At 44.4% G+C, this 12,340-nt stretch overlaps 1 protein-coding gene across 2 annotated transcripts in view; it reads left to right on the top strand.

Annotated features, from left to right (window-relative positions):
• The first annotated feature begins 2,329 nt into the window (after positions 1-2,329).
• The window catches only part of LOC128079142 (multidrug resistance-associated protein 1), a 47,825-nt gene continuing 37,814 nt past the window's right edge, over positions 2,330-12,340 (top strand). Inside the window, exon 1 of one of the 2 annotated variants that reach the window (XM_052680105.1) lies at positions 2,330-2,510. In XM_052680105.1, the coding sequence (XP_052536065.1) occupies positions 2,463-2,510 (48 nt within the window). In that variant the 5' untranslated portion in view covers positions 2,330-2,462. Of the gene's footprint in view, positions 2,511-3,324; positions 3,463-12,340 lie in introns of those variants that run through there. The other variant, XM_052680107.1, reaches the window with a different exon arrangement.

The raw sequence follows: 12,340 nt of genomic DNA, 5'->3' as shown, positions 1-12,340 counted from the left end.
GTTTATGTAAGTATTAATCTCTGTTTCAGAAGATGCAGTTATAACAATGGTTTGTGAAACCCATGTTCAGAGGCTTTATGGCAGTGTGGGATCTTACCCCTGTAGTACTTCAATGGTTTGTCTTTGTGTCAGCTCAATTTTTTTCTTCACAACAAATATTTTGAGTCTTACATTTTTCTGAACTCTTCTGCTCCAATTTCTTCTCAGGAGCACTGTTTGGGCACTGGCACTGCTGTCCTGGGAAGTGGTGCTGTCATCGTCCCTGGAGGTGTTCAAGAGTTGTGGGCGATGTGGCACTGAGAGACATGGTCAGGGATGAGCTGGCATTTGGACTAGATGTTTGTAGAGGTCTTTTCCAACCTTAATGATTCTTTGATCCTATTATTCTTTGCATTAAATTATTTCCTCTGCATTTTGGCGGCACTTCAGTTAAAATCTTGGCTGTTGATTTTGTTGGAATTTCTAATAGAGATGGAACTAATTGGAAGAGAATTCATTTGAGGTGCAAATCTAGGTATTTTTAGATATAAGAACCATCATTTACCTGGTGCATGAACCATACAGGGTCTTCCCATGGCTGAAAAACATTTTGGAGTCCTTGGAAAGCTGAAATCCTGAAAGTGTAACTTAAATATTATTGCTCTGTCAGCATGCAGTAGTATCTAGAGAAAAACAAGTGGGTAGAAATGTGTTCTTCTTGGCCCTCCTTTCATTTCATGCTTACTTTTCTACATATGTTCTCCATATCCTAAATATTTTTCTGCTGTATCATTTCAAGTACAGGCTTGTATTCTGTTAACTCACACACAGTATGCGTAGAAGAGTAAGCTCTTAGAGGCTGTGTTATCTATTCAGCAGTTTTTTCCCTGGCTTCTCTTATCAACAGTGCTATAAAAAATTATTCCACCTTGCCTACTGGAACCGGTAACTTTTAGTGATAGTGAGAGCTATCAACTTTATATGCACTGCAGATTAAACTGGAGGAAAAGGCAGTGCTTAGAGCCACGGGGCAGCAGGATAACACCACTGGAGCTACGACAACTTTTTCAACAGGTGCTGTAGTGAGCATGAAAGTAACAAAAGCCAACCCACCCGTGTCTCTAGCAGGATTTTAAGATGAATTTAGAAAGTGTACAAAACGGGGCAGAAACTCAATAAAAATAAATCTGAGGAATCAACAGGAGGGCAGCACCGTGAAGATTTTAACAAGGTATCGCTTAGGCTGACGCACTGAGTGTAACTCCTGAAACCCAAATAGTTTTGGCTTTCCTATGATAATTCCGTTCTGTTCATCAAGGAATGCAGGAAAGCAGTGCAGACTGAGCTCTGCTGCTTGGCTGCTGCACCGGGCTTCCCGGGAACGCTGTGCCGCCCTGCCCAGACACGCCGCAGTGGGACGGGCTGCTGGCTGCAGCTGGCTTCGAGCAGCGCAGCCGTGAGACCTCCGCCAAGCTGTGCGCCTGAGTCAAGAGGCAGTTTGTGACACGCTTGTTTTGTACGCGCGTTGCTTTTTACTTGCGTGTTCAGCAAACGAGACCCGGTGTTTGTTCGAACAACCTTTTCATTTCAACAGGCGCTCTGGATGCAAAAGAACATTTTATAAGCGGGGTTCTGTCTCTGACTTCCAAGTCGAAGCCTTGAGATGCTTCTGCAGCTCAGGGCAGCACGTGAGCAGCCTCCGCTTCCCGCAGCCGTTCGTACCGCCCGCACCGCCGCGGGGCCGTTCCGCCGTTTCGAGTCAGCTCGGCGGGCCGCTGCCCTGCAGGTTGAACTGATGCACTGAAATTCGGAGCGAGAGACAATCGAGTACCACCGCGGGGCGGCGAGTTACTTCACTAGCATATAGTATTTTAGTGCAAACTGCGGGTGAGGCTATTTTGGTTGTTTCAGTTCCCGCTAGCAACAATTAGAATTAGTTCAGGGTTTTGAAACCAGTTTAACTGGTTCACGCTGGGAAGTGAAACACATGAAAGAGAGACGAGACTCTTTCCCCGGACGGCGTCGGGGCTCTCCGGCTCCGTGTCGACGCGGCCTCAGAGGGGCAGCGCGGATCCCGGGGCCGCGGGGCGTTCGGAGCGGCGCGCCTTCGGCGCCACGGGAGCCGGGGCGGGCGGCACGATCCGCAGGTGCGCGGGCGGAAGACGAGGCGGGGGCGCCGGTTTCGCCGAGCGGGAGCCGAGGCCGTTCCTACTCCCACCGCCCACCGCCCCGGAGCGCAGAGGCGCCAGGCGGCCCCAAGCCGATTCCGGGCGGCCCCGCGTGCCATACCGCCTGCCTCCGCCCACGCCGAGGCGGGGCCGCGCGGCGCGGGCGGCGGCGCCGTCGGGGCCCGCATCCCCGTGACCGCGGAGCCAATCAGGGCGCTGCGCCGGCGCTGCCGGCCGCCGCCGCCCGGGCACGGAGAGGTGCGGAGGGGGAAGCGCAGCGCTGCCGCGGCGGTCCGCGGGTCGCCTCGACGCCACATGGGGATCGAAAGCCTCTGTAGCGCGGATGCCTCCGAGCCCTTTTGGGTGAGCGCGGGACGGAGCCGTGGGGCGCGGTGGCTCCGGTGGGGCGGTCGGCAGTCCGTGCCGGGGGAAGCGAGGGGAGAGGTGCGGCCTGAGGGCGGGAAGCGAGGGGCGAGCTCCGTGTGCTGCGGCAACAATAACGGCGGCTGGCTGCCTCCGCGCTGGCGGCACGAAGCGGAGCGGCGTGCTGCCTGTGAGGAGGCCGAAGACGCGCCGCTGCAGGGTAGCGGTCGTGTCGCGTTTGCGTAGCGCCGCTTTGGCTCTTCTTTAACTATCGGCAGTGAGTTTGCGGCCCGCTGTGGGTGAACGGCCGTCCTACGGCCCACCGAGCTGGGCTGAGGGATGTGGCGGCGATGCAGCGCGGTGCCGTTCGGTCCGGGGAGGCTCCCGAGTGCCGGAGCAGCGGGGGCAGGATTGTGGTGGATTTGCTTTGTGGAGTGGAGCGGTCGTTGAGTGAGGTGATGCGGGGATATGAGGAAAACACGTGGATGTTCATTGGCTGTTAAAAGAACTTGCCGCTGTTCGTCGGATGTTTGCCGAATAGTTCTGAGCTAATGAGCTGCCTTCACCAGTTCAGAAAAGATGAGATAATCTCGGCAGATACCATTGTGCACTTATCTCAAGAACCGTTGAAATATTACTTAGCAAATACTGTAAAACCATTAGCACTTGGAGGTGTTTGCCTTTTCTGGCTGATTGAAAGCAACCCGCTCTTACATTGCTGATGTTAATATCTTTTTCCAGTTGATTTTCAGGTTTCTCAAAACTGGCTGAACTGTGAGCACCCATCAGCTGTTCTAGTTTTTCTGTTTTCCCTGGAAGCAGGCCTTTGTACATGAAGAGTTTTAGATGCTACATGTTTCAAATTTCTGTTTATGGAAGAACTTAACTGAGAGTAACAGATTCGTGAATAACTGAGGCTTCAGTGCTTGGAACTGGGCAGCTGAAACATCAGGTAGCAGCAGGAACTGGGCTGCTGTGTTTGCAACAGCTCATTTGCGTAGGCTTTCTGATGATACTGTCTCTTACATAAATAGGTTTTTTGTGTGTGTGTGTAATATGGTTATTTATGAAGCTTTTGTCATGTTTATGTAATTAGTAAATGTTCTGGTTTTTTTTTTTTTTTCACTAGCTGCTCTGGTTCCCAAAAATTTAGACAGTTTTGTGATTTGTTATCCTTCTTCAAGCCACGTGGTGATGGCCTTTAATTTATTGAGTAAAAGTTCCTCTGGGTGTGGTTGTTTGGTTTCTGGATTCTCCCAATCCTGCAGAAGAACAATTATGAATTGCCACTGATGCAAGATGTGTCTGGGAAAGTATTCTCCTTTACTGAACTTATCCTATATATCTGCCTTGGTATGTTGTTCCCAGTGGTAGGAAGGGTAGAAATGCTGGCATTGGTGGCTTTGGATACTCTGGGTACATTTTATGATATTTCCATAGTTGCTACAGTTGTTTGAAGCTGAAGCTGTAATGCATTTCCAGAAAATGCCCACGTGTAAGCTGTGTTTTACTGGCCTTCCAGATACTGCTTGTATGTGTGCTGCGGACTTTCCTGTCTTGTGCAGTGCGTGCTTCCTCTTCCCGGGACTGGTTTGCATTTACAATATGGGTGTATTTGCATTCTTGTGGTAAGCTGTGGTCACATCAGATGTTCTGGTTGGTGCTGGCAAACCCCGCTGCAGTGAGATGTGCTTTCTTTCAAGCCTGGTGTTGAATTTGGGACAACTCAGTTTTAAATTCTAGGGGAAGCTTCATTGGTTGGAAGGACCCAGTGCACCTTTAGAAACTGTGTGCTAATCTTCTTAAACCTTGCTGGCCAAGTTGTACACTCAAGGAATGTTATTGTTGAAAGTCCTTGTTTGAGAATTAACAGTGATTTTATTTAATACCCGCTCTGAGAAGCCAGCAGCCCCATTTGCTATCTTCTTCACCCTTTTCTTCCTCTCCCTGTTCAACCTGTCTCTGGTGCCCAGCATGAGAACTTTGACTGCAATCAGATTTGTATGTGGAACTTAACTGTTTCTTGTCATTCTTTGAATCACAGTTCCTTTTTGGAAGGGTGCTTTGTCATACTTGCTCTCCCTCTATCATGATAAAGTATCTCACTGAGTGTTTCATCCATAATATCAGGTTGCAGCTGTATAAGATGTTGATAATACTAAGAGCTTTTTTTAAAAAAAGAGAAGATGAAAACTTATGGGTCAGGGGAAACATTCTGCAGTACCTGCATTTCAATTTATTGTCTGTTTGAATTGAAAAAGTAGTCTGTGATCTGAAGTGCTGAGGTAGTTTTGCCTTGAATATCACAACAATGTGAATGCAGAGTCTGCTATGAAAAAGGAGTGCGAGATGTGAAAAAGCAGACTCAAGCAGTTTCATTCAGTCCCTTTCTAGCAGCTCTGCCAGCCTTATGTGCAGTCTGTTATTCATTAGAAGATGTTTGTTAGTCAGGTAGAATCTGAAATGTTGAGGTTTTTGCTTATACCTGCAGATAACTTCCTGAGAGTTTTGAAGGAAAAACAGCTTTTTAATGTAAGGGATGGTTTCACAATCTGAGTTCTGTGTCTCATGCTGTCATGTATTAGCTAAATGGTAAATCTCTTTATCTCTTGAATCCCAGAGCTTTTTGCAGTGCCTTTGGTGCATATACCGAAGCATAAAATAACTTAGGAAATAACTCTGGGCAGGTAAGATGATTATTTTGCAATGTATCAGTAAGATATTTTTGTAAGCAGCGGCAGCTCACAGTAACAGCAAGAGTGTGCCATGGGAGGGTGCTGGTGGGGTATCGAAAGTGAGATGGCTGCGTTTTGAATGTAAAGCTGGGCAGGTAGACAGAGATGGTAGGGAGCCTGGATGCAGGTGTGTGTGTGTGAGGTTCATACTTAACAGGTTTCATTTGCTTTTAATTTGTGTGTTTGTTCTCTTCTTCCAGGCTTATCTGAGCGGGAGGTCTGCGATATCTTAGTGGTAAACAAAAGACAGAAGAATAAGGAAGCTCAGTACAAATAATAGCTAACATAAAGCAGTATGATAGATGCATATCACACACACACAAGTCTTAAATTATTCACAAAGACAATCAATGTGTGATTTGGAAAAATAGGGAGAAGAAAAAGTGATGTTCTTGCAGAGATATGTAGTCTTAAGTTTTAGAAGGTGGGAGGTTGGTGCTTGACTGGAGGCTGAGGTTTTACCTAGTTAAGGTTAGTAATAAGACTTGGTTTTCAGATACCTCTTCACATTGGCAATTTCTACGTGGGTTTCCCTAGTGACTTTGGAAGGCACAGTTGTAGTAATGACTGGATGTTGCTGTAGTTGGATTGTTCTTCAGAGTGTTTGTGGCAGAGCAAGGAAGGCAGCTGAGGGTGGTGCTGATGTGCGCTTGGTACAAAGTTGTGAGTTTAAGTTTTCCTTTAAATTGTAAAGCAATCAATTTTATGGATGTGTTTCTGAAAACCTCGGTGTGAGGAATTTACATGAGTACGCAGACCATAAAGTGCTTCCATTTCCTAACTTGGAAAGGTCACGTGTGGGCAGGATTTGCGACAGAGGAGGAGCAGAAGGTTAAAGCCTTTACACAAGATGGTGCCTTTATTATAATTAGCAGCTAATTGTCAGGCTCTCACTGCTTGGTTGTGGTTTCATTCAGCGATGAAAGCCAGATGCAGTTTCTCAGCTCTCTCACGTTTAAGCGTGTAAAAATGAGTCTTGCTGGTGGTTGCTTTCACAGAATTAATATTACGTCTGTTGATTCGGGGTTGGTTGGCTTAGGGCAGGTACAGCAAAATGAAGCCTGATGCTGTATTTTAGATAGAAATTTCCTTAACAAGTTGTCTGTCATTTTATGGCTGTCATTTAGTGCGACTGTTTCGAGGTTGCTCAAAGCATTTAAACCCCAGGGTAAGTTATGCCATTCCCTGCAGTTACGGTGCAGTTTGCAGGGAAGCACTGTGCTATACTCAGACTGAGGGGAGGTTAACTGGGGCTGCATTGAAGTCATTCTGGGTCACATCTCTAAAAAGCTGTCTGCAGGGGACTGACCTTTCCCTTACTTCTAGTAGAGTTAGAATTCCTTGCATTACTTTTTTTCTCACTGTTTGCATCTGTGGGAGCTTCAGATGCAGCTTATTCAACAACAACAAAAGGGGATAATAACAGGATTTTTTCCTGTTCCTGTTAACTGATTTCGTTTTGGAAATTTATGGATAGATAAATGCTGTCCTTTTGATTCTGAAACTGTCAATGGTAAACAATATTTTATTGTCATGTGGTCGAATGCTGTTTAATGGTACACAAGCAGCACTACATCTAGAGAAGTATTTTAAATTTCCAGCTGTTGCTGCTGAAATTTGTGATATGTTTGTCCAACCCACAGAGACAATGCCATGTTCCAGAGGCTTTTTTGGCTTCAAAATTCCACAAGTGCAGTTGCTCCCTTTTCTAGCAAGTTGTTGGCACCAGCTGCTTCTTTTAGCCAAAAGAGAAACAAAGGGAAAACATGCTGTTTTTCTGCCATTGTATGTGGAGTTTCAGCAGATGCAGAGCTATATATTACAAAGGATTTCAACTCATTGTTAACAATAGGAAATGCTATTTTTTGAGATTTGGAGAAAGAGCTGCAGGTACCAGGACTGGAAGGTAGAAGCTTTTTCTTGACCACGTTGGTAAATCAGATCTGTGTGATGCAAGCCATTGCTGCTGAGAACTTATTCTTACTAAAATCTTTTGTAATAGATAATGTTATGAGAAACTGAGGGAATGAGTGAATGAAGGTGGAGATCTGGAATTGATTTTAGAACCACAGGATCCACTAGTGCAAGCAGTACTTTGTACAGAATAATTTGGTTATACATAGTATTTTTAAAGGACTTGTAAATAGAAGGAAGTTTGGGATGGTTGTAATGTCATATTAGTGTTGTTGGGTTTTTTTTGTCGCTGTTAAGACCATTCCTGTGAATTTTGCTGGACATACAGGAGAGCTGCAGTTGCAATGTCACTGACACTTGTGGGTCTATCTGCTGCTTTCTGTGGGAGTTCTGGAGTAAATTTTTTTTGTATCAATAATTGCTGCTTGTATTTTTTACCAATCTGTCACCTTGTTCACCTCCTGTGAGTTAATCTGAGCAGTTAGCACAGGACAGTGAATGTTATGCTGGTGAAGGTCACGTGTACTTATTTGTGCTTGTAGGCTCTAGTCTAAATATGCTGACTTGAAGAAATGTTGAGGTTTGGTCCACACTTCGTTATCTGACAGTGGAATGTAAATGACAGAATAAAGATAATGCATTTAGAGAACATTCTTTCAGTGCTTTGTAACTTCCAAGGCTGAAATTAGTGGAAGTTACTTGACAAACTGAATAACTTCAAAGAGCTTTTTAAAATTTGTGACTAGAGAACAGACCTTGTAATTTATTGCAAAATCTGGATCACTTCAGTTGTTGGTTTTCCTTATTTTTTTAGCATAGCCAAGTGTTGCCATGTTTTCTGTTTGTTTAGATGAAGAATGGTCATATCGGATACCTTCAGAACAAGTTCAGGGCTCCTTCTAAAGCTGCTTTAAAGGCAGACGTCCTTTTTTTCCACCATTGGTCTGCTTGTGGTGGCTCTTCTGATGCTGCATGCTTAGTGAGGTCAAGAAACCCTTCAATGTGGGAAGAGGCAGGCAGGGAATCTGCTGTTTGATATTAAGATTCCCGTGTAGTTTTGTAATCTTGTTTTTTACGTATGTGCATAGAAAAGTTTATTTTTCAGTTGCTGCTGGTTGGTACAGGTGATATTAAGTGTGGCTGGCAGCCTGCACCTGTGCACAGCGGGCATGAAACTGAGCACTTTTGGTCTCTGTATTTCTGCTAATGGGAATTTTAAAATGTGCTGTGGGTCAAACAGGATTATTGATGTGAGAACAGGTGGGTGGCTGCTCAGTTAGCAGCCTTTCCTGGCTGCCAGGAGGGAGACTGCCAGGCACAAGGTCCTGGCAAGCGTCAAACTTTCACTCTTGAGTCTGGGCATGCTGGGGGCACAGCTCTCCTCCTCCCCCAGCAGCAGAATAACTGATCCTTTGTGTTACAGCTTGATCCTACAGTCCTACCGGCAGTGCTTCTAACTGGCCTGATCCTGACATTTTAGATGGGAATTAATATAACGTGTACTTTATTTTCCTTGGGATTATGCAACATTAAATAAGCGTTTTACCTCTGAATAGATCCATGTGATTGCAGGAAACATGAGATAGAGGATTTCACTTGAAATATAATATGAAACCATTCTGTGCTATAGGAGAAATTACATTTTTTGGCACAAAAAAAAAAAAAAGGCTGTGGCTTGGTATTTTTTTTCAGCCACGGTGCTCATGATGGAAATGACAACTTTCTAAAATGAAAACTGAGAAATAGGTCAGAGGATTTAAAAAATACCCATTTGATCCTGTGGTAAACTTTAAGTTTGCTAAGGGATTTGAACAAGAAAAGAACCAATGAAACTACAACACCTGGGATGTGGGTTCATGGAGCAGACTGAAAGTGAGCCCATAGCTGATGTTTTTTCTCCCAGCATCCATCAAGAAACTACCAGGAACCACTCTGTGACTTCTGTGAGAGCCTGAGGTCATGGTTCAATGGAAAGTAGCTTCCAAATTATACAACGTAGTAACTGTAGAACTAAACAGCTTTTTTTCTTCTTCCTACTGCATTGCAGGAGGCTGCTGGTTTGTGTAGAGTTTTCAGTGCATACTTGGATCCCTGTCATTTGCTCTCCTCAAAACAGAAGTGTTAAATCATTGATCAGAGTGAAAAATAGTAAGAAATGAAAATGGACAGCTTATTGCTTGAATAGGACCTGCTAAAATCGCTTCTAATAGTTGAGTCACAGAAAAACATCAATTTTAGCTAATTAAGTTCTCTTAAATGCTACGTACAAAGGTCTGCATGGTTGTATTTTACTACCTAGATTTTTCACAGAATATTGTCTTGTGCTGAAAGGAAAACAGCTTGTAAACTTGGCTTCTGTAAAACAAAAGAGAATCGGCAGTGTGAAGTAGCAGGACCAGTTGAGGCTCGTGTACCCGTAACTGATTGCTGTAATTAAAATACTGTAAAATGCTGTAAAATACTCGTGTACCTCATGTACATGTGGGCCTTATGATGGGAGGCGATGTGCCTTCCAGCTTGGATTGAATGTCCCAGCACTGTGGTATCCTCCATGCAGAATTTACAATATGCTTTTCTTTTGACAGGAAAGGGTGGGAGAAGCCTGTGAGTGTATATGTATATATATATATATATATATATATATATATATATATATATATATACATATATATATGTATGTATATATATATATGTATATATATATATATAAGGGCAAGGAGATCACTCACTCAGTGCCATCATGGGCAAAACATTCTCAGTATAAAGGATATTAATGTACCACCCGTTGCTAATAGGCTGAAGTGAATTAAAACCGCCTCCCTGTCCATCCCGTCCCACCTCCTCCCTGAGCAGTACAGGGGAATGGAGGTCAGTCTGTAACACTTTCTGTGCTGCTTCTCCATGGTCGCTCAGGCCCTGCTCTGTGTGGGTCCTTCTCCCCTTCCCATAGAAGCTGTCCTTCCCAAGCTGATCCCGTGTGGGCTTCTAGAACTGCCCCAACATGGGTCTGTATCATGGGGAGCCCATCTTTCAGAAGCTGCTCCAACAGTTTCCCATGGGCAGCAGTTCCTCCAGACGTCCTGCTCCATCCTGGGCTCCTCCATCACTGCATGTGGAGACCTGCTCAGTGCAGCATCCGTGGGCTGTGTGGGGACAGCCTGCTCCACTGTAGGCTTCTCCTGTGCTGCAGGGAGCTTCTGCTTCAGGCCTGGAATATCTCTTGTCCTCCTTCTCTGACCCTGGGGGCTGCAGGGATGCTTCTCTCACTGCTTTCACCCAGCTGCTGGTTCACAATAGATTTCTCTTTCTTAAATCTGCTCTTTCAGAGGCACAACCAGCCTGTCTTGTGGCTGGGCTCTGGACAGTGGTGTGTCTCCAGACAAGAGTTGATTGCAGCTGGCTCTTATCTGCCTTGCTGCAGCTTGTGGGCTTTTCTCACAGAGGCCGCACCTTCAGCTTCCCAGCTGCCAGAACCTTGCTATGTAAACCCAAACAAATGGACTCTCATACAAATCAAGAAATCCTTCGGAGCATCTCAGTTCAGCCTTGGAAGTCTGTTTCAGGAATGGTCTCCTGACAGTCTCCAGTCTGGAGGTGGGCAGTGCAGTCTGCCTTTGGAGAAGCCCTCAGCTTGTCTTGGTGAATCTGTATGGTATTTGATGTGCGTAGTAGGTCCTCAGGAGAAAGTGTTTGACGTATAGGTCTTTTCCTGTTTGTGCTACTACATTGTAAGAGAGTTGCTTCTAGAGAACCAGCAGAGGAAGATAGTTCTGTGCGTCTCTTCCTGCATGATTTCCTCACCTTTTGTTAGCTGAAACGTGTGTTGATTTGAAGTTCTGTACCTCACCTGTGTATAGACAGCTCAAGTATGCTATAGCATGCAATGAGTATAGTGTATTTAAGCTAAGCGAGCTCCCATTGGATATCCACAGCCTTTGGATCAAATCTTGAAAGAATGTACTGTGTAAAGAATTTACATTGAAGTTGCTGTGGCTGTTAAGTTCTGGCAGTATTCTTAGCCCAGTCTGCTTAGTCATCCCAACTTTGTGTTAATCCTGAGATACCATTGCATCTCACCCTCTTGTCTGTCAGACAGAAATGCTTCAATTGCAAACATAAATGTCCAATGAACTGAAGACTGACTGGAGGATATTTAAAAATGTAAACATCCAACATGCGTGGTAGTTATGTGTACACGTCTTTCTTTTGCTTAGCCAAGTGGCAGAGATGTGTGCACTCACTGCTCTGTCCTTTCTGGTAGATGTCTGGTAGATGTCTCATTACAGCAGGCATTAGAAAGCACAAGAAAAAGAAGTAGTTGCTTTTTTAAAGAGCATGTAGATCTTAAAAATAACAACAACAATATTAAAAAAATAAAGAATATGTCAAGTGTCTTTTTTTGTTGTTGTAAAGCTGACCAGTGTTCTGGTATAATCTTATTAAGTGTGTTAATTTGTGAGTTGTAAACTGTCCTTGCAGAGTCACGAGACATTTTTTCTTGCCTATTAAGCTGAGCAGACAGGATTTAGGAAGCTGAAAAACGGTTTGTGCCGTGGCTAAAAGTAAGGATGACTCAGCTGAAATTTCTAATGATGGTTTGCAGCTGGGGAACTTAATAAGCCTGTGACTCAGCCACAGCCTTTACAGCTGCAGCCCTTGTATGAATGCCTTATGTGACCACAAGCTAAAACATAGTTGGGTGTTTTTATGTTGTAGCAGTGTTAATTTCTGAGAACTGCCTGTATTTAGGTTGGACGTGGTTTTTTTTTTTTTTTTTTTTAACTGAAAGGAGTGATAAGAAATGAAAAGATTGCAGGGAAAAAATAGCAGCTGTGTATGTTGTGTGTTGTATCCAACCAAGGAAGGAGTCCTGGATTCTGGCAGAAATAGGAGGAAGATAGAGAAGGAAAATATTTTTGTTTCAGTGTTTTCAGAATATGTTTATGAAGGGAGAAAAAAAGGGTAGAAAATATCACTACATAGAAAATGGTTGCAGTTAAGGGAAAACCTACTTGAAAATTTTGGATTTTTAATCTTCTTTTTCTCTTTAGTTCTGTTTTCCTCTATTTTTAATTGTTTAACCAGCTAGGGACAGATAAAGGTGGGTGATTCTGAGCAGTGGGATGTTTTCAGCTTTGACGTTGGAGCAGAGCAGGCAGGCACCACAGCTCCTTTTGGCTC

Source organism: Tympanuchus pallidicinctus, unplaced genomic scaffold (assembly GCF_026119805.1).
Source record: "Tympanuchus pallidicinctus isolate F22 unplaced genomic scaffold, pur_lepc_1.0 scaffold18, whole genome shotgun sequence".
NCBI classification, from domain to species: Eukaryota; Metazoa; Chordata; class Aves; order Galliformes; family Phasianidae; genus Tympanuchus; species Tympanuchus pallidicinctus.
This window is presented reverse-complemented; position numbering and strand designations above follow the sequence as displayed.